We start from the raw sequence: 19,597 nt of genomic DNA, 5'->3' as shown, positions 1-19,597 counted from the left end.
TCCAAAAGGAGCCAATTACAGACAAATGCAGGGGAACTACAGGCAAAGCTCCATGCTTAAAATAATGTAAGATTCATTAACTGCTCAGCAACACAAAGAATTCCTCCTCACATAATTCAGTTTTGCACACAGGTGCCTCTTGCATAATGACTAGAGGTGCAACAGTTCACAAAATTCACGGTTTGGTTCGATATGAGACAGTGGTGTCACGGTTCAGTACGTTTTCGAAACAGCAAAAAGAGAGAAATGCCAGAGAAATTTACTTGATTTTTACAAAAAAATTTATTTACTTAAACTAATATCATACAAGTATGATCTTTTTTACTTTGAACAATACTTGACCCATCTTCTGGGGTGTCTTCTTAGCAGCATACAAAACAAAAAACGCTCCTTAAAAAAAAAATAATAAATACACGTCACAGTCAGGTAGCATTGTGTAGCCCTTGACGTCTAGCCGTCTGCTGTCAGAGCAACAGCTGGTGCTATAAATGTACCAATTGCCGCAGTGATGCCTGTTTGAATCAGTTGGAAATTGCTGCTTAAATGCTGCGGGGATAGTTTGCAGCATGTGTTGCTTCTTGTTTTCATCTAGTTCCAGTTATTGACACACTGAGGTGATGTTGGCATAAATGAGTTGACATGTTTGTAGTATTCCCACATACCGTTGTTTTTTTTATCCACCACTCTCTTGCCATCACCCTCATAACTTACAGGGCAACCAAAGTGGCTCCAAACGCCAGACCTGTTGGTTATTGGAGGATCTTCTAATTCTGGTCTGGTAATAGTCTAATGTGACGTTACTAACTATATTGCAACGAGCTAGATCAGCCTAGCATGCCTGACTGGAGTTTTTCTTTGGGAGTGGGAGGGGCAGACAGCATATTGCCTGTTACGTCGTTTGGGCTGCCTTGTTGAGTGCAGCGGCACTGAGAACATTATATTTCACACAATTTAAGATTTAAGACATTTAGAAAAGAAGACTTTCTTTTCTAAATGAAATAGGATTAGTCCAACGAATCGTTCGGTTTGTAATGCGTACCTAATCGAAAGCCTCGTACTGAACGGTTCAATATGAATATGTGTATTGTTACACCCCTAATAATGACATAGAGTAGACATGGACGTTTATACAGACAGCACCTGCAGTTATGATTGAGTGGAAAGCAACACATTCATGGTACTGTTCACAGTTTACAGCACATTTAACACAGAACAGAGACGCAGTGAAAACTTGGAATGGGAAATAAATTGAAAATGAAAATCATAACCTGTAAAAAATGGTGAAACTAAACATTTTGAAGAATTAAATCAATCTAACCACAGCTATTTATGACTATCAACTATGATACGAAACACACATCAAATGTCAAATTGTTAACTATGATGAGAAATAGCATAGAAAACTGCTGTTTAGTGTTTCTGTACATTAATGCCAAATTACCACAGGGTTGAGACAAATACAAATGTCTGGTACGATCTAGGGTGAGCCGCAAAGTTGGACTGATTTTCCAGGTGTCTAGCCTAGCCTCCATCTAGCTTAGGAAATGTATTGTTTCGAGAGCTGAGAAGAATGTATTTCTGGTAATAGGTCAAAGGCAGTTGCTGCTTGCTGTGAGTCAGTTTCACCAGCACTGAAGGGAGGGAGTCCACAGCATTTATGGTAACCTCTGTAGATGACTCAACTCTTATGTGATGTCACGGTGTGAGTCATCTGCAGAGGTTAAATGCTGGAATCCCCCAACTAATCAGTAGAGCTGATGAAACCTCCTAGATTATTCCAAAACCATTGGAAGGCTATACAATAAAAACTCTAATTGCCTTTGTTTAAAAAAACAATACAAGATTTCAAATGGTTGCAATTGAACATTGAAGTTCTGGTTGAATTAATCGTACAATTTATCTACGTCTCTTGTGCTTGGTCCCTCATGACACCATTTCATTTGTCTTCCATGGTCATATGGCATATGGTCCATGCTTTTGGACCATATGTGAAATTTGCAATAATGAAAATAGTGCAGTAATTTGGATGTATGGTAACAGTGGTTGCCACTTAGTTATTAGTTTGAAAGCAGTAATCAAAGAAATGTATACAAACACTGTATAAATAATGTATGCTATGCTATTTCTTCATCTTAATGAAAACGCAATCTTTAACTTGCATCCAACGTCATATGTAGAAAAGCAATTTCTCAGCTCATTAATGATGAAATTCAAATTTGTGATGAAAAATACAAACAACTTATTACTCACTTATTTATACAGCTGAATTTCTCAACACGCTGCATCCATTTAGAGGAATATGAGCTGAACTCCACAGTGAGTTCACCAACAGTAAACATCAAGCGGAAGATGCTGAGCATATGAATGAGCGCATGCACACACGACTTGCTCGGCACTGCATGACGGCAAAGTGCTGACAGTGAGTGACAAGGAGAAAACTGACATTGACGAGGCGGTGACGGCCTGTCGGCTTAGCACTTTGAGACACCTCAAGTATCTTCTTCTGCAAGATATCGGCTGTATTGTTTGCTCTATGTTTCCTGATACTGCAGATCAGATTACATTAGATTAAGATTAAATTAGATTAGATCACAACACATCATATTTGATAGATAGATGAATACATCGATAAATAAATACAGTAGACAGACAAAATTCACTGGGTCAAACCCTTTTTTAACTGCCACAAGAGATACCAGGTTGGGTTTAAACAAGCAAAACAAAATTCTCATATAACAAAAACAATGTCAGATATAGAGAAAGACCACACAGATGCACACTCACATTCACACACATATTATAAGGATAAAGGCATGGACAGGCAAACAGAAATTCAGAGCGGTGCCATTCTGAAGGCCAGACAATACCATATTTAAAACAATAACAGCTCCCGGTAAGTTAATATTCCACCTGTTGAGACCAATATACAAAAAGAATCCTATATATTAGTTTCAGGTAAATTTGTGATATGAATAATGAGGGTGCTCTGATAGCGGGGTTTGGCCCTTTTGTGAATACCAGGCCAGTAAGGGCATCACAGCCAGTATAGGAGCAGACTGAATAAGAGCAGTAAGAGAGCAGCCCCAGGACTTGTTATGACAGATCTGGCTCTTTGGTCTTTGACAGGTTTAGAGCTCTTCCTGGTCGGGGAAAATCCTTTATCTGGAGAGGCTGAGGTAGACCCTGGAGTCAGGTTCGTTCCATCTCCAAGCTCCCATAATACCTGGCTGATGACAGCATGTTGTGCACTACTCGCACTGTAAGACTGTAAGATGAAAAATAAAATTGAGCCCACCCCACACACATACATGGGTTGGCTGTGTTGCCATGGCAACCTCGTCCTACAGCTGTCAAGTGTTCAATAGTTTCCACAGCAACACCATAAGGTGGTGAGAGTAGACAATTATTTCTGACATAATACAATTGAAAGGGTCGGATGGAAGCCTTTTTAGGTCAAATTACCCTGCTGCAGAGGTTTAGCAGAGGCAACGCTCATGGCCATCTCAGTCAGAGGGCATGGGATTTGCTCGCTGATTTGACCAAATTAGGCAGATATAATACTGAAAGTGATGCATTAGGGAACAGATAACAGTCAACAGGGAATTACTATAATCTACCCAGCTCAGCGTAAAAAGTGCTCAATTTTTTAAGGCATTGACGAGTGCACAAACAGGGGTCAAAATACTGCAACAGGAAAAGCCTTCCTCACAGTTTGAAAGCAAGTAAACCAACATAAACCATAAAATTAGTAGTTTGGTTTTGTTTTGTTTATTCTGAATTTTACAGTAGTTCCTTAGGATGTCAGCATAAGGTCTTTTTTTAATCTCCATTAATTCTAATTACCTTGTAATAGCAATTTGGAGAAAAGCTAATTAGAGCCTTCCAGACATGGAAGATGTCAAAGAACTTACTACTGTATGTGCTGGTCTTTCTCTAGGTAGCGGTGCCAGGCTTGCAACATAAATGTATAACCAATCACATTTTGTAAAACCTTAGTTAAGTTAATTACGGCCCAAACGGGTTGACCTAGTATTGACAGCTGATGTGTTTACAAACAAACCTATACACAACTGGCAACCAGTTTCTGTTTTCACAAATATCAAGAATGCCTGACCCTATCTATATTTGCAGTATGTAACCATGGTTAAAACAGCTGCCATGGCCTAAAAGCTAAAAACACACATTCAGGTTATGAGAATATGACAGCACTAAATTAGGCTTCCTATCTCTGTTGGAATCTTACCAATTTCACAACACTACATCACATTTCTTCACTTGTCCATGTGTAAGCCTTTTATATATTGCTATTTAAGGTGTATGTATGTATGTAGTAAATAGTCATTGTTTTAATTTTGTATTGTTCTGTTACCACTGCTCTGCTGCAATACAAATCCTTAGTTCTGTGTATAATGTTGTAATATTGCTAGTAAGTCAAGTCATGTGCATGTATACACCTGTATGTATAACTGTGTTTCCAATATTCAATTTAAATCTTGGTAGTTCCTGCCGACCTCTGGCCCGGGACTGCAGATGTAAACAAGACATTTCTAGCTCTGGCATCATTTCCATCTCTGACAGGGTTTCACCAACCTTTTGAATCCATCCCTGAGGCTAGAGGATGTAGCACAGCAGGCGTTCCACTCTGTGACCTGAACCATGTGTCTTCTTCTGAGAAAAACAGGTTCTACGGCTACAGAGCTTTGAAGGCTTATATAAAACCAACAATTTAAAAATCAATAGATGCACGCTGAATGGAACAAATAAGCACATGCTAGGGACATTTGTGCATCATAAGAATGGCATATTTTCAAATTAATACCAACAGCGTCATTACAGACTAAAAAGCTTTTACTCATTGGTTGTCTCTATTGTCAAGAAACTGATTAATAAAATCCATACACTGCAAAAGGAATGCAAATATAAATATGCTGTTTACCGCTGTATCTTCCTTTAGATCTGCTTTTAATTTTCTCTACCAGCTTAATCTTTTGAATCATCAGCAGGAGCTGGAGTCTATCCCTCGCTCATATACTGTAGGTGCGACAGACTCACACTGACATCAATTTACAGTCTCCAAACCACCAGACCGGTATCATGTCTTTAGACTATGAGAAGAAATCAAGACCATAGACAGGATTTTGGAATTTATGAATCCAAAGTCGCCCCAGTGCCACCTCACCTGCCCAAGAAATGTTTGACAATACCAACAAATATATATAATATACATCTCCCTACATAATGGTTTAAATACTGCTTGAAAGAATCCTCCACACTGCCAAAAATATAATTGTGAGAGAGAAATACTAGTCATATGTAAAGATATTGACTCTAGAAATGCCATCCTAACAGTATCAGCCTTAAAAAGCCCATCATGTCTATAATTGTAAAATGTTAACTCCTCAGGTCATTAAAATCTCCAAATTCCCAGAAACAATAGAGAGGACATTACATAGTCTCCAATGGTAGCTGCAGCCTTTAATCAGCATCAAAATGAATAAAAAAACTACTACTACTTACTAGAAATGGCAACATCCCCATATGCTGGAATACTTTTCCTGGCTATCTGTTGCTTTCAGAGAAAGCTTTCATAGATTCATTATAGCTGCAATGAGAATCTGGCCTATCAAATATATCTGTTATAGTCCAAAGTCCAGTGCAAGCAAAGTGGCAAATAAATTGGGCTTCCATTTCACTTAAAGCTTGGCTGCCAGTCTGTGATATCTTTCACAGGGTTCTCAAGATCTCCATCATTTCAATTAGTACTTGACATCGTAGCACTTACACAACCAGTCATTGACACAAACAGAGACCTGTCACACAAGGGTTATGACAACGGAAAAAAAGTCTTATTACTCAACACTAAATTGTTTTGAGAGTCACTGTGACTGTGTGTATGTATGCGTATGAAAGTAAATCAGTGCCTATTTCTGGAGGGTTTTGTGTTTTGGGCCTGTGTATGCAAATGTGCAAGGGAGAGAAATGGACGGGGACATTTTAATGGCTCCCTTTTGAAAAATCAGAAAGCTGGCACTATATTTGGACAGCGCGAGATGGAGAAGGCCAAGGGGGCTTGGTGTTTGGGCCATCGATGCATTATGGTGTGATTTTAATCTAAGTGACGAGGGCGCTCGTGTCGGCAGGGATGAGCACAGCGAGGCATGGGAAAATAACCTCAGTCAGAGTGACAGCTGCACCATTATCTTCAGCTCCTCTTTGACACTCACCCAGATCAACTACTTATTGGTATAAATAATTCATTCCCAAATGAGGACATTAACATTACCACTGTTGCAGCGTTGCGGCATGCCTTATGACATCCCACTTGACTGCTCTTGAAGAACACAGATTATATTGTGGTTCCACTTAAGAAAAAAGTGCACCGAATTCAAAGCAGTTGCATCGACTGAGGGGGCACTGTGACTTTGTTCATGCATTTAGGCTTAGCTATCAATCTCTGTTATCTGTGTAAAGTTATGTGGCCTAAGAAAAGGATGGCTATACATAAAGCAAGAAGGGTGTTTCACTGAGGTAGGGATACATGTGTATGTCCAAGTAAAGGGACATAACAATGTTAAATCTTACTTTTTATGTGTATAGCCTCCATCCCACATTTACAACACGGGTAAAGCATGTGTGCAATAGGAAAAAGGGGTACAGAGATGAGCAGCATAAGCCAGGTTTGACCTTTTGTCAACTCATATGTATCATATGCATGAATCCACAGTACCAAATCAAAACCCAGAAGCTGCAGAAATGAGAAATCTACAGTTACTTAAACAATCTTAACATGTTGTGCGTCTTTGATATTTTTTTGACGTGGTGTTTTTTCTTTTAACTCATTTGGAGGTGTTTACCTAAAGCAGATCCCTGTGATGTGTCTGTCACACATTCACTGTGAGCAAGTGCCAAACACTACTGAGAATATTTTGGGCTTTTTTTGCTTGTGTTATAAAGCAATAACATGTGACTAGAATTACACAATAAGTTTATATCTGTATAAAACCAGTAGTGTTGCCACTAGAAGTAATAATATGAGTTCCTTTTTAAGGCCAGCTACTGTACCTGGGTCAGTGGCTGAAATAATGGCACCAAACAGGAGGCAATCAGTGAAGAAGAAGTCTCCATCTGCTGCTTGGCCCAACAGGACCATCAGTCTGGTGAAGCCGTAGACGCAGGCCCTATATAATAGAGGACAAACAGACAGAAGGACACACATTGAGGTCACCAGGGAGCACCAGCCAGAGTAGGACTACAGTGTCAGTCATCCCTCTAACCGCAGCAGGGTTTCACCCAGAGTAGTGTGGGTAATGGGGCCAGATGCTACCAGCAGGTAAGTTGACTCGTTTGCTGGACACAAAGCTGCGACTATGCTGGGTACCATTACATTTACAGTATTTATTTTGTGTGTGTATGGATCTACATCCACTTGCACAGTACACACACACATACACACACACACACACACACACACACACACACACACACACACACACACACACACACACACACACACACACACACACACAATAGCGCTCACCTGTCGATGTCTTTGTAATGACAATTTGACATTAACCTAGACAACATAACATAAATCATAAATATGTCATGACAGGCCCAAATATCAATCTATAATAACCTATTTAGCTTTAAGTGTTACCATTACATTAAACTGTCATTAAGAGGTTAGTTTTTACATTGGCTGTCATGATTATAATTGTGTCGTGAATATTTTTCCTTGACCTCACGTAAAGTGAAACAATTTGAACCTGTCATGAAGTTTGATTTCATCATCAAATTACAAATCAAATTTGATCATCAAATGCCTATATGACGGTGTCATGAATGATATCCTTGACCTTAAGTAAAGTGGAACCATTTGGACTTGTCATTAAGATGTTTTAAAGTTATAAGACCAGTTTGACGACAGTGAATGCAGTACCGAGGGGATTTATTAAGTTTTGGACTTGTTGCTAGCTCGGTTAGCTGTAACGTTACAGCTGTCCAATTAGCTAGCTAGCTGACTCAGCCCTGGGCTGCAAAGAGCTAATGTTAAACCCGGAAAGAAAACCATCTTGGTATTGTTAGTGCATTCCTTGTCGTAAACTGGCCTCATCCATAAGTCTCGGAGGCTGTTTTTAGACTCATAATGCTCTCATGACAGCCAATGTAAAAAACAACCTCTTGATGATAGTTTAATGTAATGTTAACACATAAAGCTAAATAGTTTATTAAAAATTGATAATTGGGCCCGTCATGACATATTTATGACAGGTTATGTTGTCTAGATTAATGTCAAGTTGTCAATACAAGACATCGACAGGTTGTCTTGTCTTGTTTAATGTCAAGTTGTTATAACAGAGATCGTGTCATCGTTAATGTCAAGTTGTCATGACAAAGACATCTCAGACAATGCTAACTTTGCATTAGAAGTGTCATAATTTACCAAATGACACTTAAAGATGCAGTAGGTACGCCTTATAAAACTAACTTTCTGTCATATTTGCTGAAACTGACCCTATGTTCCAGTAGAACTACATAAAGCAGTTCATTTACCACCTCCAGCCTGTAGTGCGATTTGCAAAAATCCACAGCTCCCTGTTCATTTACACCAATCAGGGCCAGGGGGGGTGTCTAACTGCGTGTCAATCACTGCTCATGCACACACATTCATTTTACCTTGTAAAACCTTGGGGGGTGGGGCTTAGGAGACCGTTTGGCCTCTAGCAGAAAGGGGGGTAGGGACTGAGAAGTTGTTGATGTTAATTCTTTGGCTAAGTCCTGGATCTTCACAATCCTACCTACAGCACCTTTAATGACAACAGTCATGACCACTCAAAATGACTCCTTCATGTTCATGACAGGTGTCATGTCATAATAATGACGGTGTCATGTCAGTCTTATGCACACCCCTTCAAATAAAGTGTTACCAAAAAAGTATTACTACATTATTATCAAAAACTTGCTAACATGTCAATTTTGCATTCAACCCTGCAGTCCAGTTCTTGATTAGTGTGTTAAGAACTAATTATTTACTGTGAAGCATCCCATAATAATCAGTATGCCAGCATGTCCTCTGGGGAACCTTTCTGTCCATCGGCATAACTCTGCCCTCAGGTCGAGCAACTAAGATGTCTTATTCAGGTACCTTTAAGAGAGATTCGAAGTAATGGTTGTTATGACTGTGTGTGTGTGTGTGTGTGTGTGTGTGTGTGTGTGTGTGTGTGTGTGTGTGTGTGTGTGTGTGTGTGTCTGTGTGTGTGTGTGTGTGTTTGTGTTTGTGTTTGTGTGTGTGTGTGTGTGTGTGTGTTTGTGTGTGTGAGTGTGTGTGTTTGTACGCGCATGAATAGTACAGAGGCAATAAGAGAGAGTAAGACAGGCAGACACAGACAGCCAAAGAGAGGAAGTTGATATTCCTTGTAAGCTGAGTCATTAAGGTTCCCTCACTCCCATGTGACTCATTTCCCCATGGGATATAGCAAACTCACTAACAAGCAACAGGATTGGCCGGGTCTGGTGCCTTAGCATCAAAGAATGTGCACGTGACCCAACATGTCTAACCGTGCCCTGCTTCCCAGAGGAATTGGGGAGAGTATGTAAAAAGGCCGTTTCAGGTTGACTGGGTTAGCTCAGTTGGTACAGCAGGCGCACATATGTAGAGGTTTATTCTTTGACGCAGAAGGTCAAGGGTTTGAGTCTAACCTGTGACGGTTTCCTACATGTCTTCCCCCCTCTCTTTCCCCTTTCATATCTCAGCTTATCTATCCATTAAAGGCAGAAATGCCCCCCCCCCCAAAAAAAAAAAAGTGTGTTCCTGGGTAAGAACTAATGTATGGAAGAAGGAAGGGAAGCAAGGAAAGACGACATCTTTTACAGCAGGTTGGAGAAGCCCATAGGCTATAATATCTAGATGGCATGAACCGTTCCCATGGATATAAAACATTGTAAATCAGTTAACAATAAAATTATACTGTGGAAATAATATCACAACAAGCACACTGGGTAACTATTAAACACAGTAGCAGCTTTAAGAGTATCAGAATATGAAAACATATTGACATTGCATGTTATTTATTTTATATACAGGAAAAAGAAAGCAATTGATAAACTCAGGGGCCACTTTATTAGGTTTCCTGTACAATCTAATCCAATCCAATAAAATAGCTGCCCTGCCATAACATCTATTTTTACAAAGCACACAACGTTCCCGTAAAATACTACATCATATTGAGAGGTGTTAAAAATGTCTTCCCATTTACACACATGAAGGGGGCCAGGATATTAGAAACACCTCTCAATATAGTACAGTCCAGTCCAGTCCAGTACAACACCATCACTAACTATGACCTCAATGGTAAAACATATAATTAAATTAACACCCCTATGACAGTGACAAAAACCTGAGCATTAATAGGCGTCATTGAGTGAAAGTGGACTCTATGGCAGAACCATTGGATTGGATTGCATTAAATTGTACAGGTGTACCTAATAAAATGGCCGTGTGGGTGAAACAAACATTTATTGTTTTTAGTGAAAAACCTTGTACCTCCAAAACGTAAAAAAAAAATATGATAATTTAATACTTTGAAAGGTTTTCTTAAATTCATCACAGAGGATCCTGGAGTTAGAACAGAAAAATAACAAAACTGGAGTTATGAGGTTTTCACACAGTCTTTGTGTGCAGCAAATTAGTGCATCAGCTGGTTTGCGAAGAGCTCGATTTCCTCTAAAGACTGAGAGTGCCATCTAGCTTTGTGAGGCCGGAACATCAACCCAGTTCCATACTACATACTAATGCTAAGCAGGTTTTGATTATTTGATGCTTTTAAGTGTGCTGGTAATGTACACTACCGAACTGTTTAGAGCAGAAATCTTGACTTATCATAGTAGAAAAAGCCACGTTGATTAATAACCTTAATGATGGCTCTATTTCATGTACTGTATGTCATTCAGTTCCAGGGCCTTGCTATATTATGCAGCTCGGAACTGGGACATAGCATATTCATATACAAATAGCACAATACAGAGGTTACCTTTTTAAAAATTGGATTTCATTGGACTGAAAATGAGCAACATATTTATTTAAAATTAGCACAATTATAAATCATCATGATCAAAGCATGAACACATACTGTATGTACTGTATGACAATTAAGAGAGAATGAATGCTACTAATGGTGATAGCACCTTCCATACATGAAATGCAGCTTAATGTGGCTCTAAAGTGTAATCATACAAAATATCTTTATTGATTGTTTGTTCATGTGATTACATTTTTGAGATTTTTAGTTTCTAGCTTCTAATATTTCTTAAATGTCAGACACTGAATGTCTGTGTCCATCCTGATCAGGTTGGTTATCTGGTTGAAGAACTGTGTAGGGATAGCAATGGAAATAAATCCAGGACTATTGTTCTATCCCTGACAAAGTCTCATATGTTGCATTTTATAAATAAATAGGACCAAACCAAAAAGGTTTATGCTATTATCAATAAATTGTCTTAGATTATGCACAGTGGAACTATGTGAAAAGCCCCCGTTTTCAGAACATTATCTGATATCCAGTACATCAGCTATTCTCTTGCGTCTGTGCACCTTAACTTTGTTTGTGTTATTGTATTTTTGATGGGTTCAGTTGTGTGCATGAACAAAACAAAATGCTTACCCTATGGTCAGACAGCTGATTATGGTTCCCAAAAATGCAAAGGTCAGAACAGAGCCAAGATTCTCAATGAATCGTTTCTAGAACAGAAATCAAAATGAACACCAATTAGTAACATCAAACAAACAGGGAATTTACTTAGATTCCATGTAACAAACAGCAGCATACACTATATGGCATTGCTTTTTTAAACTGATGGAGCATCCATACAAAAGGAACAGCCCTTTGATAATGTATTTTTTCCCTACATTGAGGCATATCAGGACAGCAGTCTCACCTGATTAAGGGTGTAAGCTCCATGGAAGATGATGGGTGGCAGGAACAGATTGAAAAGGACCTCAGGATCGAAGGTCTCCTGTAAAAGACAGAGCTGTTGTGTTGGTGACTGACAGGGCTCCATGGGGAGCGAGAGGACTCCGTTTACTGAATGTGACTGACTGACGAACAGATATTACATGCACATCGTTCACTTCAGCAGCTCTGTTTTGGCAGACAGGCAGCAGTTATTTTTTTCTTTTTCAATCCCAATGTCACAATAGTCTCCAGGTACCATGACAACCTTATTCATCCTCTCTTTCAAAAAAAAAAAAAAAAAAAAAAAAAAAGAACTATTGCATATATTTAATAGGAAAAAGTGTGACACTCCAGGCTTATATTTTTTTTTATTGTTCCCACCCATGAACACTGAACTTGGAAGCATTATAGGTACCACTGCGCCAAGTTAACTGCCAAAAAGTAGGCTCCAACTGTCTAGATATAAAGATCATCACTTTGTACCTTAAAAAACACAATCGTTGAGTGTTAACATGCTGTTAGGAAATGCTACAATTTCTTCTCTCAAACTTTGAACCTTCATTAAGGTCACTGGTCACTGTATATCACTTCGGTGGCCTATAATAAAATGATTGTGTACTGCATTAGCATTCTGTCCAAGTGCCCTGACTCAGACCTCAGCTGATAAAAGCAAGCTTAATACAAAGCATTGGTAAAGCATAACACAAACTGAGAAGTCTAACTGTCTGTGTCAGCGTTCACCATAAAGGCTCCCCGCATTCATTAGGATGGGAATAAGCAAGTACCATTAGTATAGCTGCACGTGTTGAGAAAATAGATGGATTTACATCGAACTAAATTCAAGCTGCAGATCAGCCTACGTTACCTTCAGCACAAACAGTAACCAGAGTGCGAGGCATTTTCTTAACATACCGTGCACGTTCTTTGTCTGTTTCTCATTCCAGTCAATATGACGCAATACAAGCTGCTGAGAAACGTAGCCTTTCATGTCCTCCATCCTTGAATCTTTTTTATGTCTATTGTGGGTACATTCTGAGGATCAAACAGCAGTAATATTCAATTCAGATCAAAATAATTTTACCTTTTCCCCGATTCCTATATCCCACAAGGTCTCATTACATTGCTCAAAATTAAACTACTTTAATTAAATTTCAGAGCTGTGGAGATGATGCTTGCTGTACTAGGGCTGTGGTCACAGCCCTTTTGAGATTTAGCTTCTTTTTTTTAAAACAGACAAAAGGTTGAAGCAACCTAAATAGCATGAATATTTGGACAAATGAAAATAGGTCTGCCTCTGTAAATGTCCTATTTCCAGGAGACATTGCATTTTGGTGAACATTTACATATTTATGGATATATGGAAGATTGCATGTTTTTTTAATTAGCATTTCTGATGCTGGAAAGATCCCTGTAGAGTTGGAAGAGCCACCCTGCTTTCTCAGTAATTCACACTCGAAATGGTTGCCAGAGCTACAAATTGTACTTATCTTTCTGCTACTATCACCCGGCTCAATATAAATTTCTTTTTTTGCGGCTGCAATTACCCATGCAGCACAATATACATGTATTTTTTCATTAGTGCAGGCTGTGCGTGACAAATACAAAACGGCATAACAGAGACTAATACAGACACTGTAATCAATAAATGATGCATATGCTAGTGGTTTTATTCTAAGGGCCACCTGCACCACAGAGTTGAGGATGGAGGTGTGTTGTATACACTAATTGCCTCTTCAGCTTAGCAGCACTAAATTTAATCAGACCACAAACTTTAATGCTTTACTCCCCAGTGGCACATAATGGACTCAGTAATGCAATGAAATTCTTATGTCCCCCTGCTAGGGTCCCCATATGTATCAGGCTTAATGGCATGAACGCTACACAGAATGGTCCAACCGATGTAATGGCCTTTGTGGTAGCCTCTGCTGGATTGCTAATGAGACCCAAGCATTCAAAGGGGCCAAAGAGTCCAAGCCATTAGTGAAGAGTTACACTTGGCCTGGATGATTTGCAAGGTTCATGGTTCACTTTCTCCCTTTCTCTCGGGTTGAAATATTGCTCTGAGATTAAGAAATACATTTTCAAATATGCTCATTCCACATTTTCTCATGCTTGTTCGCTATCGTGTGGCTGAATCCCTGGCTCATTGGTTGGTTACTTTGATATGACAAATCTCCCTGATGGCACTGCTAGAAATATGAAAGCGAGCCAGAAAACTATAATAATGACAATCAAAGGGCCAATGTCAAGGCTTAGGCTATTCTACTTAGCAGTGATATTACATCCTTTGACTAATTCCTTTTTAACAAATAATTGCAGGGATTAGTTTGCAGAACTCTGTCTTAAAGGGGTGATAGAATGAAAAAACTGATTTTACCTTGTCATAGTTGAATAACGACAGTTCGGTGGGTAAATAGGACATACATAGAAGCTCAAAATCCCATTGATACCCCTTTCCTATGCAAATCTCACATTTTGAAACTGCCGCTGAAAACGGGCGAATCTGAACAAAGCTAAAAGTTGACGTAAGCATCTCAACTCCTAGTCTTTGTCACGCCCCAACATTTGCATAGGCTACACCACTGACCTGAGGTCAGCTTAGTCTCCTGAATCTAGCTAGGTCATGCAGATCTCCAGAGGTGATGGGCCGTTTTACAAAAATTGATGGCTAATTGCAAATTTTGTCCGACTGTGTGTCGCAGTTCAGCAGGAGCTCAGCAGGCTACGTGACAGCGGCCGGTGCTGCCTCGCCGCCCAGCGTGTCCTACTTCATAGACTCCGGCTCGCTGTGAGCTAGCTGGATCTCCGTCACGAAGGGAAGCCCACGGCACTCCATACCCGCGCAAAGTCACCGTTTCTGGGTTACTGGACTACAAAATGCCGAGGCCCTGATGGAGTTCCAGGGCCTGCAGCTAGCCACGATCTTTACCCATAGGATTGAAGGGACAGTAGCAGCTAACGAAATCCCTAATGTTCACAAAAATGCATTAAATTGAAATCGGACACCATTGTTAGCTTTATAAGACCTTGGCGTATATGTTATATAAGTGGCGTGATGAAATTCAAACTGTAAATATACTCTAGTAATGCCGGCAGCTGGCAGCCAGCCAGCTCCGCGGAGCCCCGAGCCCCGGTAGTCCAGTAACCGAGAAACGGTGACTTTCACTGGGTATGGAGGTTGCCGTTTTCTCGTCAGACTGTGTCCGACACGTCTTACCAAATTTGCAATTAGCCATCAATTTTCGTAAAACGGCCCATATTTGAGCTTTATATAGTTGATTTCTCGCATAAAAAAGTCTCAGAAGTGAATTTAATAACGAAATAGCAGACAAACCATGCACAACTTTGCAGTGTCTGAAATATGAGACCTGCTGTCTAGTCTCCAATGGATGTGTATGTGGTTCGCTCAAACCAATCAGCGCGCAGCTCATCTAAATATTCATGAGCATACCATATTTGGAAGAAAAGCTCTTGTTACAAATAGGGCCATATTCACAGGGTAGTTAAGGACCCATAAAATAGCATTCAAGCAATTTTCAGCCCAACCAATGTTACATACCCTATTAGGAGACCTTAAGGAACAGTGTGAAATACCCTATATAATCATTCTATCACCCCTTTATGGTCCAGTTCGAACATTATTCCTGTTGCACCTCAGTGACAGAAAATAACAAGTATACTGTACTTTGATGAAAGTGTTTTACAATCTTTGTATGTAGATTTTAAATGAGACCTTCAGCATTTAAAAATATAAGCTCCCTCCTGATTAAAAGTGATAATAGTACAGTATATAAAATATTTTGCTGTGAACATGTTTTTTGACTGGATGTTTATTATTTTACAAACAAGTATAGTTTTCACAACATTAACTTAATTGTATGCTTCCAACAGAAACAAAATGATGTTAAATCTCTTAATTGTGAAAATGAAATTACAATTCAACAACTGTCCTGACCAAACCTCTGTTTGAGTCTGAAGGGTTCATAAACTTGCTAATTAAACTTTCAGCATCAAATCACAAGCAGCAGTGCATCTCTACTACATTAAGAAAACTCGTGGATATTAGGGCTGGGCAATATATCGATATTATATCGATATTGTGATATGAGACTAGATATCGTCTTAGATTTTGGATATCGTAATATCGTGATACGACATAAGTGTTGTCTTTTCCTGGTTTTAAAGGCTGCATTACAGTAAAGTGATGTCATTTTCTGAACTTACCAGACTGTTCTAGCTGTTCTATTATTTGCCTTTTCCCCACTTAGACATTATATCCACATTACTGATGATTATTTATCTAAAATCTAAGTGTGAAGATATTTTGTTAAAGCCCCAATTGTCAACACTAGAATATCGCCGCAATATCGATATCGAGGTATTTGGTCAAGAATATCGTGATATGTGATTTTCTCCCTATCGCCCAGCCCTAGTTGATATACAGTATGCACAGCATTTTGTGATTTGGAATTTTTGTTCACAGTATCACAGTTCCTCTCACTTTATAACAGATGGTAGATAGTTCCATCCATTACCGTGTGCTGTGTAACAGGTTGTGATGGCCATCTCTATCTAAGAGGAAAAAGCTTCAGTGCCTGTTGAAATTACATAACTCAATCTCACATCTTACCTGCAGTGCAGAGCAACACCAATATTACTTTAAGAGTATCTCATAATGGGAATTATGCATTTAAAGACACAAAATGTCTTGAGAGGAACCCACATTTAAAAAAATAAATACATTTGCTTTTCTAATTGTGTTTACAGTTTATGTTTGCAGTTGTGCAAGAACATACTTTTAAGAAAATTTAAGTATACAGAAAAGCCTTTTTGTGTTAATTTATCAGACCCTTTCTGTTGTTTTATCTACTCTAGAGTCTGTGTATCTAGTCTGTGTATTGGTTTCTGTGTTTAGCTGTCTTCTAATTTCACTTTGTCTGCACCACACACCTAAAAATGTAATCTCCCCTATCTGTTCCTTAATAAATCCTTCATATAGGTTAAATAGCTCTGTTGCCCTATTTCTCTCTGTAGCACCAGTCTCTTGCTTCCCTAACAACAAACAGACCATGCAAGTAATTTAGAGGAAAACCAATAACTAAGCACCATTAGAGGAGACTGTTGTTGTAAACACCCAGCATACACAAGGGACAAAATATAGGTGTAATCAATTAAATATTTATTTTAAAAAAAACTACATCAGTTGGGGGAAAAAAGCATCCTGTACGGGGCATTGTTTGCACACTGCAGTATTGATATCGACCTTTTTAAAGCAACTGTTTTATTAAGACAGGTTGTTTCACTCTCCATTACAGGCTATGTTGTGTCATAACCTGTAGCACCTATCCATGTTAATATTTCACCTTTGTAACATGTATTTGAAGTGCAGGTCAAATCAAATTGCCATAGTTACCGTATGAGGGGTTGAGATCGGTGGGCATCGTTGGTTGCCTTTCCCAACATGTCTAAAACAGTGAATGTGTGATGTGATGTTGAGCGTCAAGATGTGAGGAGTGCTGTTAAGAACACCACAAATGCACACAGTTTCCATATCGTCCACATGACCTCCCCGGTCAAATGACAAGCATCTCACTGTTAAACCCACAAGCATGCCTTCAGAAGAGTAAAGAAAGACAAAGTTGCTGGAATGAAAACGGTCAAAAGATATTATAAAAATATTCCAGAAGTAAATAAATCATTATGCAGCTACTACAGTATAACGCAAACAACTATCATAACTTATTATAACTGTCCCATAGAAGATTAAAAGACAAGAAGCAGACAATAAGGTCACAGATGTATCACACATAGGAAAACAATTTATATTACATGTTGCTATTGTGCAAACTTTTAAATATTGCATGAGTCAAGTATAGGCCTACTGCTTGCTGCTGAGCCCTTAATAGTTTATAGTATCTGGAGCTACCTGACAATTATTGTACCCTGATGATAGCCTACATTAAAAGGTTGAGTCCAATGCCATGTGTCACCATAAAGCCAAAAAACAACCCACTATACAAAAGTAAATGATGTATCATATCTTTAAAAATATCCTTAATCTGTTTTGGCTGCGAACAATGTAAGCTAACGTGCATCACATTGATAGTGGTTGTTGTTAATTAGGCTATGAATTCCCATAGTAAAGATAATAAATATGAATAAAGCTAAATTAGATGATGTGGCCACTACATTCCTACTAAGGCCCAAAATTCGACAAATTGTGACCAAAATTGACTTTATTTGAGCAACATTCTGATATATTACTTAAACAAATGTGAGTTCAGGAAGTGTTGAAAAATGGCTTCCGTACTCTAACGTTATACTCTAAATTGGCATTTGCTAAGTCTACTTACCATAAAACATTGCACCTCCAGTTTCATTTATAAGTCTGTATTTAAACCGTTTTAACTTCCACACACTGAGAATGGTTACAAGTGTCAAGCCAATTGCTGCGAGTCCCAGCTTTGCACTCTTGTCTTGTTTGCCCGACATCTTCAAAGCCAGGTCAAACTTTTCGGAAACTGTTGTACTTGTGGTTCAAATCATCAGCAGCAACATCTGCACATCCGCATCAGCATCGCTCGAGAGCCCGTGCTACCTTTAAAGTTGCTGGGACATGTCTATTTTCTCTGTTACGCGTGGGGCATAATTGAGATATTTTGGTGACCATTAGTTTATTTTACATAAACCATGAGATACAAAGCAGTTTTGCTCCAGTGCAATGCAACAAATGTGTATTTAAGGCGTGCTGCAAATAAAATGCAAGAGCAATGAAACATATAGGCCTAGTCTATGTTACAAAATCATAACTGGTCAAGGTCTAACCATTGTTTTAGAAAGCCGAATTGTAGCCTGTTAGCCACGTAAAAACAACAACTGACACGGGCTCATGTCGCTATATATTTACTTTGCTTTAAAAGAAGTGCAGTATTTCCAAAAACACTTAAATGCATCATACTTTGGGTGTCAGTCTCTAATTTTCCAGTAGATGGCAGTGATTGCAAACTAATGCACGCGGACCTCGTAGGAGCCTACTGAGAGAGGCTGGGACTGTGAATCTCCACTCTCTGTCCCTTCGAATCAGTCATGGGCCTTAATTAATTAGCAATTAATTAATTGAATAGTCTTTTGGTTGTAATGACTTATTTTGATCTTTAATGTAGGATACTTTGATTGTAATACAAAAATGATAAAGACGTAAACACCCTTAAAAAGGCCTGTAGCATATGTGTCCCCGAGGATGTAAACTTAAACACTGAATTTAACACGGTTCAATAAGGCCCACTGGTCCTATTACACATGATGGTGTATTGACAAGTCTAACTTTCCTACTGATTATGTTATCTGATAAAGAAAACCAGGGGCTGGTTTTGTAGGCCCACAACCTAATTAAAAATTCATGAAGAGTTATCTTTGCATCCCCTTTGTCTCAATCACTTTATTTTTGCAGGATGATCTCGTCATAACCAGGATTCAGTGCAATGATTTAACATTTTGTACATCATATAATGTTTAGGCCTACATTAGCGATTCCGTTTCCCATTATTTCCATCACATGAAGTTGCACTGCATGTTAATCTCAGTTAACGTTTATTTTCAGATTATGTTACTATCTTCCATCAAAAGTAAATTTTAGGCTGACGGAG

At 38.9% G+C, this 19,597-nt stretch overlaps 1 protein-coding gene across 3 annotated transcripts in view; it reads right to left on the bottom strand.

Moving 5' to 3' along the window:
• LOC116053744 (sodium/hydrogen exchanger 9-like) overlaps nucleotides 1-18,513 on the bottom strand; it is a 62,253-nt gene extending 43,740 nt beyond the window's left edge. For 2 of the 3 annotated variants that reach the window (XM_031304889.2, XM_035998122.1), the window contains exons 1-5: nucleotides 18,305-18,513; nucleotides 17,365-17,564; nucleotides 11,935-12,012; nucleotides 11,661-11,737; nucleotides 7,063-7,178 (exon numbers count right to left, since the gene is read on the bottom strand). In XM_031304889.2, the coding sequence (XP_031160749.1) occupies nucleotides 7,063-7,178; nucleotides 11,661-11,737; nucleotides 11,935-12,012; nucleotides 17,365-17,564; nucleotides 18,305-18,443 (610 nt within the window). In that variant the 5' untranslated portion in view covers nucleotides 18,444-18,513. The remainder of the gene's footprint in view (nucleotides 1-7,062; nucleotides 7,179-11,660; nucleotides 11,738-11,934; nucleotides 12,013-17,364; nucleotides 17,565-18,304) is intronic. The other variant, XM_031304891.2, reaches the window with a different exon arrangement.
• Between the last annotated feature and the right edge of the window lie 1,084 nt (nucleotides 18,514-19,597).

The sequence above is a fragment of the Sander lucioperca genome, chromosome 23 (genome assembly GCF_008315115.2).
Source record: "Sander lucioperca isolate FBNREF2018 chromosome 23, SLUC_FBN_1.2, whole genome shotgun sequence".
Lineage (NCBI taxonomy): Eukaryota > Metazoa > Chordata > Actinopteri > Perciformes > Percidae > Sander > Sander lucioperca.
This window is presented reverse-complemented; position numbering and strand designations above follow the sequence as displayed.